The following is a 21,258-nucleotide window of genomic DNA, read 5'->3' on the forward strand; positions in this document are numbered from 1 at the left end:
GTGCATGCGTGTGTGAGGGTGTGTGTGTGCAGATGCATGAGTGAGGGTGTGTGCAGGTGTGTGTGTGAGGGCGTGCATGTTTGTGCAGGTGTGTGCATGTGTGCACATGTGCGTGCATGAATGTGTGCGTGTGTGCAGGTGCATATGCGTGTGAGGGCGTGCATGTGTACGTACACATACAGAGGGGCGAGATGTCTTGTCAGGGTTGGGCTCCCGTGGTCGGGGGTGTTTGGCCGGCTGAGCCACGTAGGGCAGCCACCAGGCGGTACCGTAGTCTCAGGGTGCCTGGAGAAGCCCTTCCTTCCTGGGGAGCCTCAGTCTTCCCCCCGAAGGCCTTCCACTGAAGGATGCGGCCGCCCATAATATGCAGGGCCATTTGCTTTACTCAGAGGCCACTCATGTAAAAGTTAAGCGCATCTAAAGCCTCACAGCGACATCCAGACTGCTGTTTGGCCAGCACCTGTCCCCATGGCCGGGCCAGGTCAACACACAAGTTAACCGTCCTGGGAACCAAAGGCCTGTCATTGGCCAGGGCTGAACAGACAGGTCCTGGGGCAGGGGTCTCCATGTTCCATCCGGGGCCGAGGATGAGGCACTCTGCTGAGTGAGTCACAAATTAACTAGAATTTATGAAAATGTTTGTAAATGTGGGCTCCCGCCCTTGCACACATCTGGTTTGTGTGGTCACAGGGCTGAGCTGAGAGGGGTCCTCTCTCCCTGGAGCCGGCTGCCTCCCACCTGCTCATCAGGGTCCAAGGAGCCCTGCCCGCGCTCAGGAGGGCTTAGGGAGGCCGGCCCAGCTCCCTGGGCCTCAGAGTGAAGTCCTGCTTCCCCCCGGGCTCTAACTGAGCTACAGTTTCAGTACTGGGAGCAGCTGTGCTCCGGGTGTGGCTGTGTTTCCCAGTCTGGTGCGTGCATGTGTGTCTTGGCCACACCCAGCTCCTCCGTCTCCAGAACCTGCCAGGACCCCTCGTGGGCTGGAGTCTTGTTCCTAAAGATGCAGTTCATCCTCAAGCAGGGGTGATCTTACACCCCTGGGGGACATGAGCCATGTGTAGAGATGGTTTTGGTTGTCATAACTGGGACAGAGCTTTCTCTTGGCGTCGGAGACCAGGAATGAGGTTAAACATCGTATAGTGCACCTGACGGCCCTTACGACAGAGGTACCCACCCCACAGGTCGATAGTGCTGAGGTGGGGACCCGAGGCCTGCCTGACCCCAGTGAGTGCATGGTCTTCCTGAGAGCGCTTGCTTCCGCGTAAGGTCAAACAACACGCTCCAAGTGATGGGGAGAGGCCCTTCATACTGATATTATCTCGGCAATCCTAAAATGCATCGTTAAGTTATGGATGATTAAGAATGAAATGAAACTAGTTTCTAGTTTCTCTGGGAGAGTCGTTAATAATGACCTGACCTGATCCTAAATATGTTCTGTAGATATACTTTCTCTTCCTTGTGATCTTCTTAGCATTTTCTTTTCTCTAGCTTGCTTTTTGTAAGAATGCAGTGCATAATATAACATAAATTATGTGTTAACTGTTATGTAAGCCTTCCAGTTAACAGTAGGCTAGTAGTAGTTAACTTTGGGGGGAGTCAAAAGTTCCGTGTAGATTTTCAACAACGTAGGAGTGGGTGTCCCAGCATCTGCATCGTTCAAGGGTTAAATGTGCGCTTGTTTCACAGTCTGGTGTATGGGTATGTGCCTTCTCCACACCTGGGTGCTCCGCCTTCAGATTTCATGTACTGATTTATTTTCCAAAGGCATGACCCTCACCAATGGAGCCAAAGAGGAAGGCGCGAGATGGCCCGTGTTTCTGTGGGAGGGGAGCTCTGACCTTCCATCTTGCGGTACTGTTTCTTTAGAGGGATCTTCTGGTCCTCGGGTGCTGGGAGAGACCTCAGTGCTCCAGGAGGATTTGAGGACAAGGAGTCAATAGTCTAGCAGAGTCACACAACACACCCGAGTGGTTGTGATTCGGTTACTTGGACTGTGGCGGCCACACACAGAAAAGTGCCCAGCTCGGTCTACGTGACCCAGCCAGGCTGATTTGCAAAGCAGTGTTGAGGAGGCCCGTGTAGCCTGAGTCTCGGAGATAAGTACATGTGTTCCACAGGTGTAGACGAAGACCATAAATAGCATGGTAAGTGCCCCTGAAACAACCCCAGTAGCGTCGTCAATGTCTGGATTTGGCTCGTATTTCAAGTTCAATTACTGCAATGGTTTGAAGGCTCAGTGGACATTTGAGCCCGTTCGCTGGCTCTTCCGGGCTGGCCCACAGAGGCACGTGGCCTCCCCGGCTGTGTCCGTCAACTAGCTCTGGTGACAAGCGCCGCAGACGGGGCAGCGCTCCCCACGGGCCCGGAGGCTGGACCTCTGCGGGTGGTGGTGGGGGGGCAGGGGGCAGGGGGCAGGCTCGCTTGCTTCTCTGCTTGCCTTGCAGACGCATCCCCTGCGCCACACGCGGTCTGCCCTCGGGGTGTTCCTGTACCCTAATCTCCTTTTCTTACAAGGACACCAGTCCCACTGGATCAGGGCCCATGACATGCGTCACCCCATTTAACTCGATCGCCTCCATAAAGACCCGTCTCCAGGAGGGTCACACTCCGAGGTCGTGGGGGTTCCAGCTTCAGCATGTGACTTTGTGAGGGGCACAGTTCAGCCCATATCAGTGTGTACCTATAAATGATGGGTGCGTTTTCAATTTTTATGTGGCTGGAATCACAGTCTGTGTTTCCTTTTGAAACTTATTTTCAAAAAGCTCTTACGATATTTTTGAGATTTATTCATGTTGATCATGTGGTTCTTTTTCATTCACTTTGTGTGCTGTGTCGCGTTTCCTGGTATGAAAAATGCCAGTTTATTTTTCCATTCCCCTAGCGAGGAGCCAAGTCAGGTGATTTCCAATTTCTGTTCTTTTAAGCAGTGCTCAGTGGAGAACCTATGTCTTCCCATGAACGTATTCTAGAGTTTATTTCTCTGTTTAGATTCTGAACAGTGAAATTGATGGCCATAAGATAGGTACCTTTTCAAACTAACTTGGTATTGACAAATTTCTCTCCAAACTGGTTGAACTCATTTATTTGCCCTTTGGCAATTTATCAGAGTTCTTTTTTCCAGATACTCACCAACTCCCATTGGATGCAGTTTGGCACACTTGGGCTATTTTTTTAAAGATTTATTTTTATTTATTTTAGAGAGGGGGAGGGGCAGACAAAGAAGGAAAGAGAATCTTGAGCAGACTCTGCACCTGATGCAGGGCTTGATCTCAGGATCCTGAGATCATGACCTGAGCCGAAATCAAGAGTTGGATGCTTCATTGACTGAGCCACCCAGATGCCCCACTTACGCTATTTTTAGGGGTGAAGAATTTGCTTATCTGATGAAGACGAAAAGCACCTCTCCACCTCTCTCTATTGTATGCATTAACCTTAACATATTTCTGATGCTAATTCTTTTTCAGTCATGTAGGTTATGAGTACATTCTTCTGGTCTGTGCCCTGTTTTAACCTCGTGTCTTTTGTCATGCAAAATATTTCTTATTTAGATGTAGTCAAATCTATTGATTTTTAAAAATATAATGTATGGATTTTTAACTTGTTTGAAAAATCCTTTAGTAGTTCAAGTAAAAATACAATCTCCTGAATGTCCCTTTAACAATTACATAGTTCAGCTTTTTCCCATTTTGGTCTTGCATTTATTATTATCCATGGTAGGAGGCTGATCGGTCACTTGGCCGGAACCCCTTGTCCGTCCCTCAGTGTCCGGTCTGTCCTTCTCTGAGCTCTCGTGTGTGGGGGCGGCTTCTGGGCTCTGTTGGGCTCTTCGCACAAATGTGATCCCTCCGACGTTGGAGTGGGTGCTGTTATCTGTCCGGTCATGCGTGTCTCCTACTTGCCCTTCTTCAAAATAGTGTTGGCTACTTTTCAGCCTTCACTCTTTGACTTTAATCCCAGGAAAAATTATTCCTGTTTGGATGTTTTATGGTCACTGCATAAAAATGTATAGATTGATTTGGGGAAAAGTGACTTTTTTTTTTTTTTTTTTTTACCATATTAAGATTTCTGTTCTGGAATGGATATTTAACTTCACTTACTTTGGTTTTCTTTTGTTTCTTTCAATAAAGTTTTTCATATTTTCTGTAAAGTCCTTACACATTTTCATTTAGATACACACTTTAGATTTTACAGGTATTCTTTCCTTGTCCTTTCTTGTCTTTCTCCCTTCTGCTCCTCCTTTTTGCAATTTTGAACGTCATCTCTTCAAATGGTTTCCTGCTGATGTACAAAAGCTCTATTAACTTCTGAATATTACTCTTGTATTCGGTAACCCATCATCCCCTCTGATTAGAATGAATAAGTTGTCAGCACGTTCTCTTGGGTTCTCTCGGATTTCATAGAGGATTAGACCGTCTCTGAACCACAGCTGTTTGTCTGCATTTACTTTCTACTACATCTCTTTTGAGTTTAAAAATTTTTATTTTATGTTCTGTTCAATGCTGCCCTCCTGCTGTTGGAAGTTCTTGGTGCAGCCTGGGCTCCCTGGCCACATCTGCACGGGTTTTGAGATCTGGGGCTGTGGGCACACTTTGGAGCCTCACCCCTCCCGTGCGGATCCCTGGCAGCCTGGCCCCAGACTGTGTCTGTCCACGGGGAGCCCTGGTGCGGCTGCGGGCGGCTCCGGTGGATTCCTGGCGTGGGGGCGGCTTTCACTGAAACTCATGTGAACCTCCCGCCACCATAAATCCACCCACGCTCATGGGAGGCACGGGTCTGGCATGTTCGATGACCAGGGACGACTTAAAATATTTTAAACTTGAGCCCAGGACACGTGAGGGGAATTTCCTCATTCTTATGCTGCTCAGTGGATTGTTGTCCCCGCCGGCCCCTCCCCAAGCCGACTGAGTGTCCCAGCTTCCCGCGGCTGGCTCCGTGCCAGCCCCTCTGCTCACAGGGCCAGTCTCTCCTCTCCTGTACCTCCACGAGTGTGAAAACCTGCCACCAAGGACAAAATGACAAACAACCCAAATGGAAAACAGCAGAGGATGTGAGTGGACATTTCTCCAAGGAACACATGCAAGTGACCAAAAAGCACGAGAAATGATGCTCAACATCACTAATCATTAGGGAAATGCAAATCAGAACCACAATGAGGTACCATTTCGCACCCACTAAGATGACCATAATAATAATAATAAAAAGAAGAAGAAAAGAAGATGCAAAGTACCAAGTTTTGAGTGAGACTGTGGAGAAGTTGGAGCTCTGGTACATTGCTGGTGGGAAAGTAAAATGGCTCCCCTGCTCTGGAAAAATCCGGCCATTCTGGAGAACCGTTACCATAACTCAGCAGGCCCCCAGGACGGTTGAAGACAGGGACCCCGTGCAGGCTTCAGCAGCCCTGCTCCCGGCAACCAGAGGCGGGACCAGTCTGAAGCGCCCACCGGCAGGTGCATGGCTGAGCGGGGAGTGGTGTGCCCACACCCTGGAGAATGGCTCGGCCACAAAGAGGAATGAGGTACCAATCTGTGCTACACAGGATGAACCTCAGGAACGTGATGCTACGTGAAGGAAGCCAGATGCCGAAGCCCTCCGTGGTCTGCTTCCATTTACGTGAAGTCCAGAGAGGCTGCAGGGGCTGGGGGAGGAGGGCCGCTGCGGGGGGGGTGCGGACCCCTCAGGGCTTCCTTGTGGGGTGATGAAATTATTTGGAAGTGGACAGTGGGCTGGTTGCTCAACAGTGAGAATGTGCTTAATGACACTGTTCATTTCGAAATGGTTCATTTTATGTTATGTGAAATTCACCTCAATTAAAAAAATATTTTTAAGATTCAGAATTCAAAGACGACGGACATTGCAAGCCCCCAGTTGGTGGCGGTCCAGCCCTGTGGTCACTGTCCTTCAGCCCCTTCCTTCCTGCCACGCTGGCTGCCCATCGAAGGACATTTTCCTGTCGTCTCTAAGCGTGCGCGGTGACGTCCTTGTCGCTGGATGTCCCTGCCATCTGTAGGAAGTGCACGTGCTCTGAGCGGCCCCCCATCTGCTTTAGCGTGGACCTGACCTCTGAGCCCCAGGAGGGGAAGGAGCACGGAGCTGCAATCGGGAACACCCCTTCTTCTAGTGTGGGACTAGCCACACAGCCTCTTGGTCGGCTTCGTCCAGAAAAGACGCCGGCCATGGGCCAGGAGGTGGCTGGCCAGGGCGGATTTCCCGGTTGCTGTTGTAACATCACCTCCGTGACCCTTCAGGGTGAATAAAGACCCAGACATGGCCGAGGGTCTCTGGGACTTTGGGTCCCCAGCCGAGGGAGAAGACGCTGGGTTATGGAGAACAAGCCCTGACAATTTGGTCTTCGTGGGAGCTGAGCGTTTGGTCCCTGGGGGAGCACGTCAGTGAGGTCCCACAGATCAACACCAGAGCTCTCCCGCAGCGGCGGCCGGGCTGGGGGTTCGCAGTGACCGGCCGATGCAGGTGGGGAGGAGGGAGGAGCGCTGTGCTTCGTGAGGACCACAGACTCCAACAGCCGGCGGGCCTGTGTGTTGGGGCGGGTGGATGTGTGTGCCGCGGCCACTCCCCCGTCCACAGACATTTAAGAATCCATACTGCAGAGGAAAGCGTGGATGAGCCCCACGTCTTAAATGAACTATTTTGGGAATTTCTAAACAGCTCCAGAACAACAGAATCGACATTGATTTATGGCCTAATTGTTGATGAGAAATAGAATTGAGATAGGCCGGGCCAGCCCCCTCCCCAGCGGCGCTTGGCCACAGACCGCGTCTCTGGCGCCATCTGCTGTTCATCCGTGCCCGCGCCTCCCCCGCCGGCGGGAGGGAGGACCCCAGCCGGGAACACAGCACAGTTAGATCTAGTCGGACACCCCGGGGGTCAACTTCCAAGGGATCCCAGACCAGAAACACGGACGCCAGCATCCGAGGGGCGAGATGTCTCTGAGGCCGGCTAAGCCACTCGGGCTTGGGGATCGCCTTCCTGCCTCCTCGTGGCCAGCGCTGACAGGCTGCCGCGTGCCCGGCGTCTAAAGCGTGTTGCTCCTTTCTCCCACCTCCCCCAGAAGCCAGGTGCCGCCCCAACTGTGCAAATGGGGAAACCGAGGCCACCTGGCTAAGTCACTTGCCCAGCATCTGGTGGCGGGAGACAACCAGGAGCCTGAGCCCGGCCTCCCCGCTGCTGCACCTGCTGACAGCGCCCCCGCCCTGCCCCCGGGAGCCAGTCCGCCCAGGACCACAAGGTCAGTTCTGCAGTAACATTCCAGGCAAATCAGGGCTTAAAGTGCTGAGCTTTCTCAGCATCCCACGTACTGATTTCACTGAGGAAGTAACAGCGCGTATTCACTCTGTCACCTGGTACCTGGCCAAGTGTGGCTTTGGAGGACGGTGCACAAAGTCTGCGAGGTACTCTCCTGTCCAGTAAACAGGGGCGCTGGGAGCGAGCCAGACCCCTTTGCGTTATAAAGTTGGGTTGTCCGCTCTCATCCACTGAAAGCCCAATCTCCACAGACCCACAGAGTCACAACGCTTGGCCGTCCAGACTAGACATTCCAAATGCCGTACACACTCCAGTGGGTGCCCCTCACTTGTCCCGGGGCACACGACTGCTTTCTAGAGCTTTACAAAAATATTCAGCCATATTGTTTCCAGAATGGTTATTGATACTTTGTCTAGATATTTTTGATATTTTCTTTCAAGTTAACAAAGCACAAACATAGTTGCCCCTGTTCATTTATTTTCCACAAACAAGTCTGAGGAGTTTCCTCTTCGTGGAATACACCTGGAGTCCCATCCGTTTGTGTGAAGTGCTTCATACCCTCGTCACTTTAGTTTTTCCCTGGGGAGCCGGCCGTGATGCTATTGAATTCATGCTAGATGCATTTTGACAAGAACGCAGTCACGGGGATGTAACGGGAAGAGGGAGGACAGGCCTGACTCCTCTAGCGATGGAAACCCGAGGCAGCGTCCTCCCGGCCCACCCCCCTCCCCTCCACCTGTCTTCTGTCTCCTTCCCCACCTGTCATAATCACAGGTGCTCCCAGGGAGGAAAGTGGGACCTGCAGGGAAGTCCTCTCTGCTCATCCGGGAGTGGAATGGAGTAGGGAGGATGGGGGTCAGCACTGTAGGTCTTGAAAGACCCCCCTGCTCCCCGCCCCCCACATTTGGCTCAGGAGCTGAGCCTGGCAGCTGACCATGAAGTCCAGGGAATGGAGAACTGTTAGGAGGCAGCAGAGATGTGAAGGGGTCTGCGGGGTCACGTGGCTGCCAGATGGTTGGTGGACCAGCATTTCACTTCTGTTGAGCCTGATGCCCCCGCTTACTTCACTGACTCCTATTGGTAAAGGGGGGGTTCCAGAGAATGAAGGGGAAAGAAACTCATGACTGTGAATGAGAGAATATGCAAATTCAGCATCTCGAGTTTTCAGGGAGAGCCCCCAAGTATTGAACACCCTGTACTCTCAGCCTCAGGGGCTTCAAGACAGCCTGGGTGTGGGCACCATGTGTGGTGCGGGCCCCCCCCCGCCAGGAGAAGGTGACCAGTTGGTGGGTTGGTCGTGGGGTTGGATCAGACAATGGATGATTGTGTGATTCTATGGCACTTTGGGGACTTTATCTGTAAACACATCATTGACGTTGCATTAGGCCTCACACTCGTTTTCAAGTTACAGAAACCACATCAAACTGGCGCAAGCAAGATGGGCAGTTTATCAGCCCCTATGGTTGAAAAAGATATGGCTTCTGGCGGATTTGAACACAAAGGTCCTAACACCACGTCCCCTCCATGCCCAGGCAGGCACGTTTCCTAGGTGCACCAAGCACAAACTCCAGACTCAGAGCGTCTGCAAAGCTGGCCACCAGGACAGGCTGGGCCGGTGGCTCTCCTGGAGCCCTGGGCAGGCCTCACCTGTTGTGGGGTGCATGCCCATCTCGGAGCAGACACTGTGCCCGGAGAGCAACCAGGCCCTTGTCACGGCCCTGCCCATGGCGATGGGTGATCACGGCAGGGTCATGCTCTCCTGCGCTTCACGGGATTCATTCCCCGTAGAAGGAAAGGTACTTTCACCATGAAGGAAGACAGGCTGCTGAGGAGGAGACCCACGGTGTTTGCCACACACACCCTTTGCAGCCCCAGCTGCCGTACAAGCTGCACAAACAGGTCACAGAACGTGTGTGTGCGCGCTATTTAATACCGTCCAGCTGGGGGACAAGAGACGGGGACTAAGGGACAGGAGAGCGAGGATGCTCAACCCTGACCGCACGTTAGCATCACCTGGTAAGCACGGGCAGCCCTAATGTGCCAGGATTCTGTCCCTGCACTCCTGATTGATTTCGTCTGGGGGTGTGCTAAGCTCCAGGTGTCTTGGGGCACCTGGGTGGTACAGTCCCTCAAGCGACTGACTCATGATTTTGGCTCAGGTCATGACCTCAGGGTCGTGGGATCGAGCCCCGCGTCGGGCTCTGCGCTGGGTTTGGCTTCTGCTTGAGATTCCCTCTGCCCTCCCCACTCTCTCTCTCTCTCTGTCTCTAACATAAATAAATAAATAAAATCTTTTTTTAAAAAAAGCTTCAGATGTTTCTAATGTGCACCGAACATGGAGAGTCAGGGATGTGAAGAAATTAAGGATACTGAAGATACGCCGGCCTTTACCAGTTCTGTGGGAAGACAGTGATGGTGTAGGTTGAAGTTGAGGAAAATCATACCCACCAGTGCAGAATTCTCTTGCAGCGGGATCTCTGGGCCTTTCTGTGGTCCGTGACATGGGTGCACATCCCCGCATGGTCGTGAGCCACGGTTGCTAGCGAGGGGTGCAAGAGATTCCTTTAAAGTTTGGTTTCTTTCCATCTCTTATTTTGTAGCAAGTATGAGCCAAGGAGCAGGGAACAGAAGGGAGGTGACGGAATAAAACAGAAAAGGGAAACTGAGCCCTGCAGTTTGGGGGGTGCAGAAACAAGACCAGCCTTGCTTTCTGTTCCCAAATTCCTAAAAGCACATTGCTAAGTAAACTCTTCAGGCTACTCAGGGTCTTACTGTAGCCCGAGAGCGGCTTGGGGAGAGGCAGGGATGCTGGAAGCATGTTTCTGGCTTGAACCCCACGATGGAAGCAGGCCAGGCTGTCACGAGCTGTGTGCGCAGACCCCAGACCCTCGTGGTCCTATAGCCAGAATGATTGCCTCCCAGGGAACCAGGAGCTGACAAGTCGCCTTAGGACGTCTGTCCGGTTCCGTTAGTGATAGCCCCTGCTAATTAAATACGTGTCTGGACGTGAGACGAGTGACTTTTTGTTTTTGGTTTTTTCTGTGTTTTTCTTTTTTTGGCTTTTTTTGGGGTTGAGTTTTGAGGTTGGTAATGGGAACATCATCACTTCCTTTGGCTGAATTGTAAAAGTTGCACAAAAGTTTGCAAGTTCCCTTCTTCTGCTGTTTACTTCAAGCCTTCCTGAAAGCTCGAGAAACTCCCCCAATTCTTTAGAACCATGTGGAAATTAATGTTTAGGAGCAAAAAACGCCCAGGCTTGGTGAGTGTCTACTTGCGCTCACCAGCACAGCTGTTCGCCGTAAATGCCATCCTGTGACTTACAGGACTTTTTCTTCCCTTTCTGCTTCAGCAGGGCAAATGGGACTCGACCTTGCCTGAGACAAAGTCAGCTGCGTCCGTGGAGGTAAGACCTGTTCGAGTTGGCTTGTGTTTCTCCTGAGAATATGAGTTCCAGGTTTAAAAGAGTGTTGAGCGCGAAGTGGTCTTTCAGTTTCTTGCGTTACCTGACCCTGCTCAGTCCAGCGGAGCCGGCCGTGGTGTGCTCTTAGAGGGGGGATCCCGCACAGTGAAGTTTCCATTATCTGACGTTCCGGGCTTAGTGATGAAACGCCTGGACTGGTGCGATAACGTCTTTGTGCAGCAGGGGTCTGCCTTGTGTGCGCAGCTGGGACAGTCTCCTGCTTTCTCTGAAGATGGTGGGTTCTGTTCTGAATCTGTGGGTCGCTGGGGACATCATATATATGATTCCATGTGCATTATTCCTTTTCAAACTCTACCATGTGCCTTCAAAATAAGCCGGGAGTCACAACAACAAGGGAGCCCTCAGAACGAGGTGACGCTGGGGTGGGGGCTGGCCCCGTGCTGGGTCTGCCGGGAGCTGTGGGACCGTACGGACTGCATGTGGAGGTCAGGTCTCATCAGAAGCTTGTCTAGGAATTAGGCCTAAAATGGGTCGTTTTAGATGAAGGTAGATTTCCTGCAGTGTTTTGAGCAGCTATGTGGTTTGAATAGTAACATCGTAAATAAGAAGTTTGGTAAAGTGGTTTTATGGGTGTTTTACTTTTCCTGACTCCCTGGAAACCGCTAAGTAAGAACGCTACGTGTCCAGGCAAAGCCATGACATCCGTATTCATCGGGGCAAATATTCCCAGCGGGCAAGGCGGGAGCAATGGGCCTGGTCCTTACAGGTGCCAACAGGTCATTTGAAACCTGGGTGTTGGTCAGGCTGATGTAATTTACATGAATGCATCAGACTTCATTCTGGCTCATACTAAACAAAATACATATGAAGCCCCCCCACTAGGCATCTGGCAGCTTTCTGAGGGCCCTGCTTCCCTGGCCTTGTTGAGGTGGTGGGCTGCCCCGTTGCATGTGCAGGTTGGGAAGCAGCGCAGAGAAGTGATGGGCTTCTCAGCAGCTCCTCAATGGGTCTACAAGTCCCAGGGGACAATAGAGAGTCCGGCCAATTCCAGGAGCAAGAGAAGACGCTTCCGCGAGTGGTCAGTCTCGCATTTGAGTGAACGAACTCAGCACTGAAGTCTCCTGTTGCGCTTTTAGCATACTTACGGTACTCCTGTCTGCATCCAGTAGATTTTTATAAGTAGCTCAACGCAAAGAACTTGGTCGAAGAAAAGGTTCTCTGTACCATTATGTTGTGTGAATTAGATCTTCCTTATTAGACATAAACATCGTGTCAGTGGAACTGAAGCTCGGTGATGATGATTTATGGTCTGTGACATCTCAGCGTGGTTCTGGTTACTTTGGTTAAGTGATTAGACAGGTGTCTGAAGAGTCGTTTGCTTTGCAGCCTCATGTAAAGACATTCAGAAACAAGGCATGTCGTGGTGGGTGGGAATGGCCCTTCTCTTCTCATAACATCTTTGCAGTCTAGTTTATAACCTGTTCAAGAAAAAAACAGGTCAGCTCTCGTTGGTGATTCTTATCAGAGCTCTATCTGGCTCTCTGTGGTGAGGTCCGTGAGGAGCTGCATCTCACGGAGAGATAAAAAGTCCCGTTATTCTGCCTGTTGTCACACTCCACACTTGGACTCGCCCTGGAGAGCAAGCATGAAGATTCCATACTGCATGTGGTTCTCTTCTTTTGGCCCGAGAAACCGACGTAGGCAGATTGACAAGAACGTAGCTGGTGGGTGATGGAAGCCATGCGGGTGCGTGTCACGCGTGCGTCGTTCCCAATAACCAGCCCTCCATGCGTGTTGCAGTAAGAGCCACGGTCAGAGTCGGGAACATTTCTGAGAAGAACCATTGCGTGCTTGCGGCTCACATCTAGCTCAAGGCTCTGGGAGGGCCCTGGGAGCCCCGCTGCGGTGCCCGCGGCCAGCCTGACCCCCCGAGGGCTTGGCCACGTTTTCAGATTCAGGATAAACACACACCGATCCGAGCTCACGCAGCATCACCAGGGAGCACGCTGGAAGTCTGAGCAGGGCGATGAGATCTTTGAGTTAGGAGTTGACCTTTGTGTCTGCTCTCCTCTTCCTCTCTGCAAAAGTTCGCGTTCGACAGGTAGTTCGACCGCAGGAGGCTCCTGGGGTCTCCTGTTCCAAATCCTAACGCAGATCTGGCTGTGGGGCTGCAAGCAGGTGCTCCCACAGCTCTGGGGAGAGACCCTACGTGTTTTCCCAGGCGTGTCCTGGACGTGCTGATCCGGCAGGCGCAGCAAGGGGCCGACTTCGTGTGTTTCACCTGCTCAACCCGCAAGTCGTCTCCAGTTTAGCAGCTCTTGGCGTTTCCCCTTTCTCTATTATGGCTTCACTCTTTATGTATTTGATTTTATAAAAGGAGATGTTCAAAGGAGACAAAGGAGGTTCCAATGCCAAGGGAGGGACGTTTCCTTTTGCCACAGCGCCAGCAGAAGAGAGGGGTCGCTGCGCGGAGCCGTTTCTGCCCCTCGAGGGCCGTTCTGGTCCCACCTCTCTTCCTGTCTTCCTGCGGAACACGCACGCCCCCTCCACGGGGCTGCATCATTCAGCCACCTGTTGATCTGGGGGGGGGGTGTAACCAAGAACAAGCAGATGTTCCCTCAGATTTCCTGCCACCTGGAGCCAGGGAGCGTGGCCGTCCTGATCGTCACAGAGCAATGCTGGAGGCCAGGGTTGTGCCAACAAGGGGAGACAGTCGCAGGCTGCCTGGCTCTGGGGACAGGATGGGGAGCTGCTTGAAGCCTTGCGCCCAGGCCGGGGGAGCGTGTGACGTGCCTGATACGAGCTTGCACACGGCCTGCCTGACATCAGGGGGTGTGCGTGTGTTGTTTTAATTCTTAATAATCTGTGAAAAACCTGTTCTTTTGCCAGATACCTCAATAAGCAAAGAAACTAACATAGTAACTCAAACTTAATCCTGTGAAAGGAAACAGAGTTGAAGTGCTGACATTCCTGGGACATGAGTCTCAACAAGTATCCGTCCAATGCTAATGCCGCTGCTTCTTGCAAATTCTGGGTGAGCGGAGCCCCGCGTGGAGGCTCACATGTGTGTGGCCCCAGCCTGCATCACAGACGCGCGTTCAGTTAGGGTCCCGGGACGGAAAGGTGTGCTCAGTTCTCCTTTCCGTTTTGCTTTCTTCGAATGAAGCTTTAATCTTTCTCATCCTGGACCAAATTGATTCTGAGCCCTGTAACTTCCGAATCAGGTGGATTTTCCTGTTTGTCTTTTTCACCAAATCTTTCCCTGCCTGTTTGAGCCGTGAAGCATAGGACTTGTGCTTCTTGATGGTGCGACAGTGGGAGGTGGGAGGGGATGTGACGAGATGGGTGACGCGTGGGGTGTAGGTGCAGGGCTCTGGTTTTCACTCTGTTCTCAGGGGTAAAATCCTATCACAGAGCTGGCTCCTCGTGCAGAGGAGCTGAGCCTCCTTGCTAGCTGGGCCCCGGGTTAAAGCATCTTCATCCATGCCCAGCCCAGCGACATGCTGGGGACGCCAGTGGGGCCTCACCTCGCAGTCCTCGGACGGAAGACAGGGCGCGGAGGGGTACCAGGTCAGGTGGTGGGGAAGGTGCGTTAGCACTGCGGTGGGCCACAGAGCTGGGTCTCGCATCTCCATGGCACAGGTGGGGGCCCAGGGAAGGGTCCAGAACAGTGGTGGTAGCTGAGCGAGCCGCGACCAAGAAGGAGTGCATCTGCAACCTCTGTGGGTGTTTCATTCCCTCCTTGAGTCATCAGGAAAGAGACAAAGACACAGTCTCATTTCCGCATTTAATCACTGGATGGTCCCTCCACGTGTGTGTAGCCTTCAGCAGAAACCCTGGAAAGCATTTAGGGGCCAGTTTTGTGCTAGGAACATCCTTGGATCAAGGTCATACTTTTAACTTTCCCTTTAGGATAGCTGGAGAAAAACCAAACATTAAGTTTAGGGGAAAACGTTGAACCCCGAATTTTAGCATATTCAGCTATAGCCCATTTCCTAACCAAAACCGGACAAGATTTATAGAAAAACAAAGCAAAACACCAAAAAAGTCCCAAGGCTTTTTATTAAGTTCTAGGATCACAGGTGATTTTTTTGTCATACTTTTCTATAGTTTTCCAAGAATTCTATACTCCTTATAAAATAATTATATTTGAAAAAAACTAATTAGCTAAGGCTCAACCCATCCTAAAAGTATTAAAATGACTATAATCGTTGGGTGGTGATGTATTACAGATGTCTTGGGTTTAGTGACATATGGAAAACTCTAATATCTTAGGTGATTTCACCCATTTTAGGTGACATTTCATGACATTTAGTGACAAACAGCACAAAAGAACTCAATTCAGTTAACTGACAAGTCATTGCAATTTACTAATGCAGCCTAAAAGAGGTTGCTCTCGTAATTATGGATCCAAGCAACCCAAAGGGAACTTTGTTTGAATTTGTAATTCGCCTTGTGACTTCCTCCTGTTGTAATCATAGCCATCAAGATATTGACCTCAGGTGAACGTGGAGAAGCAGGAAGCTCTCTGTGGCAGATGTGGGGGGCGGTGTCAGCAGAAGGACTGCTCGTCACCGAGCACCTGCCACTGTCCCCGGCAGCTTTGCGTGGCGACTGTTCCTTTCCTCTTCCTGCATTTTCCAGAGGAGGAAGTGGAGGTCAGGGGGAAATGCAGTAAGTTGCTCAGAGTCATGCAGCTGAAGGGGGAGGCTCAGCTTCTTGTCTTTCAGACGAGTAGGATGCTCTTTAAATTCTTTTATAAATGCCGGCTCTACATCTTACATCCTGAGTTTCAGTTTAGGCAGCGTTTTCTAAATTATGGTCTTGGGGGGAAAAAAGAGCTACAGGAAATTATGGCTATCTTTTATGATCTATTAAAGGGTATATAAAGCTATTATTTTTTATGATGGTGCAACTTATTTAAGCCTCTGCGCCGAGGTATGGGTGCACTGGGGAACCGGCCGCGTCGACTCCACGGCTCTGCAAAGTGTCCGAGCTGGGAGTGGTGGGGGGAGGGGCTGGCTGCGAGCTCAGGGCCGCAGATGGTCGCTGAGGTCCTGGAGAAGGCCCTGCTCGACGGAGCCCGGCCTTACGGGGGCACCTGTGGAATAGCAGCCCCCGCAACGCTGAGCTTCTCCCGCCCTGGGTTTTCTATGCAGCACAGCTTCAGAAAATCTACTTATTTGTCTGGAGATTTTATGGTCCTTATGATGTCAGGCCCACAGTTGCTCCTACTGTTTTTTCCGCCTGAGGAGTTGTCCACATTCTCAGAAAGCATAAGAAAGGACCAGACTAGAAGCCCATGGAGCTGGGCTAGCGTCCTACCCTTTCCCCACTTAGCTACTTGGTAACTATGACCTTGACCCCGGCCATGTTACCTGCTGGGCCTCTGGACTGCATGGAATTAAAGATGAACGGTCAGATCTTTTAAGTACTTTGTTTTTCTTTCATATATGTTTGGACCTACATGGATGTGCATGTATAAATATATAAATGTGTGTCACGTAAACATTTCATGCATTTATAAAGGTAAAGATGTCTGTTGCTGTTGGTCTCCAGATTCCTTTTACAAACACTTTCCCTCATGTTATTAGAAGCTGCCCATTCATGACGAAGGGTTTCCACTTCATTTCTCAGAGAATGCTAACACTTTAGCTCCCATTCTGCTGGAGACTCACAGCCCCCACGTGGGCAACGTACAACCCCCTCCTGACCCATGCACCTGCTAGTCGTGGGCTGGCTCTCCTCCCATCTAAACCTCCCGGGAGTGCCTCGTCTTCTCTCCTTCCCTCTCTGCCCCATTATGATCCAGTCTGGTGCCCTCAGTTCCATCACAACTGCTCTTATAAGAAAGGGTGAATGAAAAATCACAGCCTGCCTTCTTGGACCAGGTCTGGGCTGGTCGGTCTGATTCTGTGAGGCCCCGAGAAATGGGACACCTGTACTAGGTCTTACAGGGGAAGACCCGCACCGAGGCCCTGAGGTCAACGTTACCGTGTCTGATGGGAGCGTGAACGGATGCTTTCTGTGGTGGCGGGGGTTTATTTCTTGGGCATAACTGTGCAAGCTGGAGGACGGATACCCAATGTGACAGCAATAGCAGTCTCTTTAAAGCAGTGGCCAATGCACGGGGAGAGCTGTTTTTCAAAATTATATCTTTTGAAAATGTATTTGGAAGATGAATATGCCAGGATTGTCATGGAGATCTACCACGGCATTAAAGGCAATTTCTTGTCTGTCACCATGACAACATTCAGTTCACGTGCTCACATATACCTGCAATTAAATTCCATTAGAAAGGAAAGGTCGTTAACGCCAAGCTGCTAGATTTACCACGACTGCTGTTTAGCTAGAGACCAAAGACTTGATCTGTTTTGCTAATGCATTTTCAAAAGCAGTAAGTCTTGGATAACTACTCTTTCATCCTTACGGGAGTTTGAGTTGAATTGCAGTTGGGACACATCAGCACACGTTACAGCCAGCCTGATGATTTGAGGTCCGGACTGTCCAGACCCGCGGCTCCCCATTCCTCCCGCCTTGCTCCCTCTGTGCTCACACACACTGCCACCAGGGGAAGACAGGGAGCGAGAATTGTCAGCACACTGTTTCAAATGATTCCAGCGAAACGTGGGGTGCAGAAAAGATGACATTTTTGGCTGAGCTTCTTTCCAAGTTTTCTGCATTGCACGTTAACCTGAGCCGGCCCATTTCCCAGGGAAGGCAGCGGCCTCGCGCCCCTCACCGTCTGCAGCCAGAGCGGGCTCGGCGTCTCCGCCCGGAGCAGGTGCATTGCCCTTGCGTCAGCCGGGAGCTCTGCTGAGCGTTATCCGTGATTCTGCTGAGATGCTTCCTGTTTAACCCTGGGGATTTCTTCTCTTATAGGAGACCAGATAGATACGCCCTTAGAAGTAGATGTTGAAGCCTTTAATTTTATTCTTCCTGGAAAATAATCAAAGCAGCTGTGACCCCAGATGAGCCCACTCTCCTCTCTCCGAAGAGCCACCCCCTCAGGCAATGCTCGTGTCAGCTCTGTTGGGAACCGTCCCGCGTGAGAGAAGCTTCGTTTTCAAGGGGTTGCATCCGTTGCAGATAGAGAAAATAAACTTTCTGTGTGTATTCCCTGCAGTGGTGATAATATTGGAACCTCAACAACCCTCTCTCCACCAGCAAAAATTCAGTAAAAAATTCTAAGTTTCAGTCTAGTCTGGATACAATATTCTTTTGCTAAAGCAGAGGATGATTGAAATAATTGAAATCTCCAGGAAGGATCACAGGAGCCCAGGTTTTAAGGAGAATGTTTTATACGGTCCTCCTTCAACCCTCTGAAACACCGTGGAGTAGGGCTTGACGCTGCGTGAACTTCTCTTTTAGGGGAAAGGCATGGAACTAGAATGTGTTTTCAGCTTCCAATGCTTTAAGAATTCCAGACTGAATTGTGCAGGGACTATCTGGGCCCAAACGAAGGAAGAGATAAGAAATTGGTGAGAACAGGGAGAACACTCACTTCTAGTAATTTCCCGATGTTAGTATTTTGTGCCAGCTTTCAGTAGCAAAATGGAATAGAGAGGTTTTTTTTTTTTTTTTAAGATGGGGGCACTTTTCTCTACTGCCATACTTTTGCCTATGAACAAACTGTGCTTTATTCTCAAATAAGCTCAGGGGTGCGACCATTCTGCTCAGAATGGACTAAGTGTAGTGGCTCCAGAATAGAAAAAGATGGGTGCAAAACAGCAGATGTATGGCACATATTCTGAAAATCCTGTAGTCTAGGTTCCTAACAAAGTCTTTCCAACGGGAGGTAGGATGAATAAAAATTCTGCCTTAGAATTAAGCCCCTCTGAAGGGCTGACCTGGTCATTGCTCTTCCTGAAGCTCTTATATGACCTCTGAGATGGGTGTGTGTGTGTGTGTGTGCGCACAAATAGGACACGGCCAGGATGAACATGTGCAAGTCTGAGATCTGTGTGTGTGTGTGTGCACAGATAGGACATGGACAGGGATGAACATGTGTGAGTCTGAGATGTGTGTGTGTGTGTGTGTGCGCGCACAAATAGGACACGGACAGGGATGAACATGAACATGTGCAAGTCTGAGATGTGTGTGTGTGTGTGCACAGATAGGACATGGACAGGGATGAACGTGTGCGAGTCTGAGATGTGCATATGTGTGCACACTAATGGGACATGGACAGGGATGACGTGTGTGAGTCTGTTCTGCCATTCGAGGAAAGGAACATTTAGCGGATGTGCTCCAGAGGCAATGGAATGAGTGAAAAGATGTTTGGTTGGAACAGATTTCCTGGGACAGCAACCACTTGAGAGCGGACAATTATACAACCAGTTTCATTTGATTGGGAAAGACATCTCCTTGAACGTATTGGTGTAAGGAAGGGATGGACTGGGCCACCCAATATCAAGGCAGTTTCTGTCCCTTTCATCTTCAATTTCTTCTTTGTCTTGGAGTCCTTCTTTTTATAACCTACATTTTTATACCAGTTTATTTCCACACCTGCACCCGCAACCGTGACTTCTGTTATCTGTCACCCAAAAGCTGATTGTTGGTTGGTAGTTTTTTGTGCTGCGTCTTTAGGTCTTCAGAGGAGGAGCCGATTTATGCACTCACAAGAAGCTTTAAAAACACCAGTGTCGTAGGTGCGACCCTGACCTCACTTCTGGCTCACGGGTTTCATGCGAAACCTCACACGTTTCTGGCACGGCGAGATAAGGCTCATGCAAGTGACGGCTGCAGAGGCTGGTTGTTCTGCAGGAAACATGGGCGCTCCGTTTTCACCAGGAAGGCCCCACTCCCAGTTAGCCTGTGAGAGTGTTTAGTTGAAGATGGAAAGCGCGTGTGCGTGTGCGTGCATGTGGCGGAGGTGCTAGTCAAAGGGTAAGACAGTGAGTAATGCAATCCTTGCCTAATCCGTGTCCATTAGTTGACCCGGTGCCACCTAAAACAAGAAGCCACCGTTTTTACCTACCCCTGTCCTGCCGGGGTCTCCTCGTAGTGTGGCAGTGCTCTGGGGCTGGAGGGCGGGCGGCAGGGAGGGGTCTCCCCGCCTGCCCCCTGCCGTGTGTCCGACACTTTGGAACGTTGGACTTCTTCCCCGCGAAGCTCCTGCTTTGATGGATTCGGCCGCCAGATGTTGTGTGAAAGGCTGTTAGGACTCCGCAGAGTCAGCGAGCTCGCATGTGGAGCAGGAGGGATGGACAGGCTCCAGGCGATTCCTCTCCCGCTTTCCCCGTTCACTTGGGAGCTGGCCAGGCTCTGCTCGCCTCCGCCGGAACAGCCCACCCCAGTGTGCCCAGTGCGCCCGGCAGGAGGGAGTGAGCTTCCACCCAGTGGCAGGAGGTCCGAGCTGCCTCGGAGGGGCGGAGGGGCGGAGGGGCGAGGCGGAGGGCGGGAAGAGCAGCAGGGGTGGCTGCGGGGAGCTGACAGCGGCAGGGGCAGCGTGCACAATGGCTCAGACGCCCTGTGGACCGGCCCCTGGGTTCCTGCCGGTAAATGATGATCAGGTTGCCGCACAAGAAACTGCACAAACTCTTTCTCAGGAAGGTAAGGGGGCGACCGGGCGCTTGCATGGGGAGTCCTGGGGGGAGTTCTGACAGTTTGCTCCTGGGAGAGTCCTGCTGTCCTTGACCTCCACCAGCGAGGCCTGAGGTCAGAGCTCTTCCCTGGGGAGAGGGAGGCTGTCATCCCTGTCTGCGCCCCAGGCACAGGTCAGGGGCGGGGACAGAGAGCAGGTCCTCGTTTGCACTCGCCTTGGTTCTCAGGGCTGCTCCAGCCCGGATGGATGCCGTGTATTACTCTCGAGTGCATTTGCACAGTGAGGGAGGTCGGGTCACTCACTCGTGGGTCCGCAATGTTAGAGGCAAAGGGAACGAAATACGACAAAGTTGACGTTTATTGAAACTGTTACTGAAACCTGACGTTTTAGAAGAGATTCAGATTCAGCAGTCTGCCCTTACATTTTTTTTCCTTTTTAAAAAACTTTTCTATTGTAGTAAAATAAACATCACGTAAAAATTCGCCATTTTCAAAATTTGCCATTTTCATTTACCATTTTCATCATTTTCGAGGGACCCGCTCAGGGGCATTAGGTGCCTGCACTTAGCTGTGCGGCCGCCCCCACTGCCCATCTGCAGAGCACTCTCATCTTCCCGGACTGAGACTGCCCAGGGAACACATAGTCCCCACTGCTCCTGCCCCCAGCACTCACCAGTTTGTCAGGCCGGCGTAACTCAGACGTGTTCTAGTCCCGTGCAGTGAGCATGCGTCACATTACGGTCCAAGCCAGGCTGAGAGGCAGCTACACTCTGTCTGTCCGATTTGCTAGAAAACGTGCTTTGAGTTGTATCCCTTTTGGGGGGGATGGTTATGAAATACAGGGTTTTAAAAATCACCAGCATACCAACATGGGTATGGGATTTGTGAGTCAATGCTTTTTTGAGAAAACCTGTGATTTTCCAAATTCATATATATATTTTTTTATGTTAGACAAGAGATGTTCTGATTTCTCTTGTTTCTCTTTAGTAAATATCTCTAAATGGATGTATGCTTTTTATATGCAGATGTGGTTA

At 51.0% G+C, this 21,258-nt stretch overlaps 1 protein-coding gene across 4 annotated transcripts in view; it reads left to right on the plus strand.

The window, feature by feature from the left end:
- The window catches only part of RPS6KA2 (ribosomal protein S6 kinase A2), a 346,717-nt gene that overhangs the window by 40,972 nt on the left and 284,487 nt on the right, over positions 1-21,258 (plus strand). For 2 of the 4 annotated variants that reach the window (XM_032407492.1, XM_032407493.1), the window contains one exon: positions 10,607-10,660. The exons of 1 other annotated variant lie outside the window; for it this stretch is intronic. In XM_032407492.1, coding sequence (XP_032263383.1) covers positions 10,607-10,660 — 54 coding nt within the window. The remainder of the gene's footprint in view (positions 1-10,606; positions 10,661-21,258) is intronic. One more of the 4 variants, XM_032407494.1, reaches the window with a different exon arrangement.

The sequence above is a fragment of the Phoca vitulina genome, unplaced genomic scaffold, assembly GCF_004348235.1.
Source record: "Phoca vitulina isolate PV1807 unplaced genomic scaffold, GSC_HSeal_1.0 scaffold9, whole genome shotgun sequence".
In the NCBI taxonomy this organism is placed as follows: domain Eukaryota; kingdom Metazoa; phylum Chordata; class Mammalia; order Carnivora; family Phocidae; genus Phoca; species Phoca vitulina.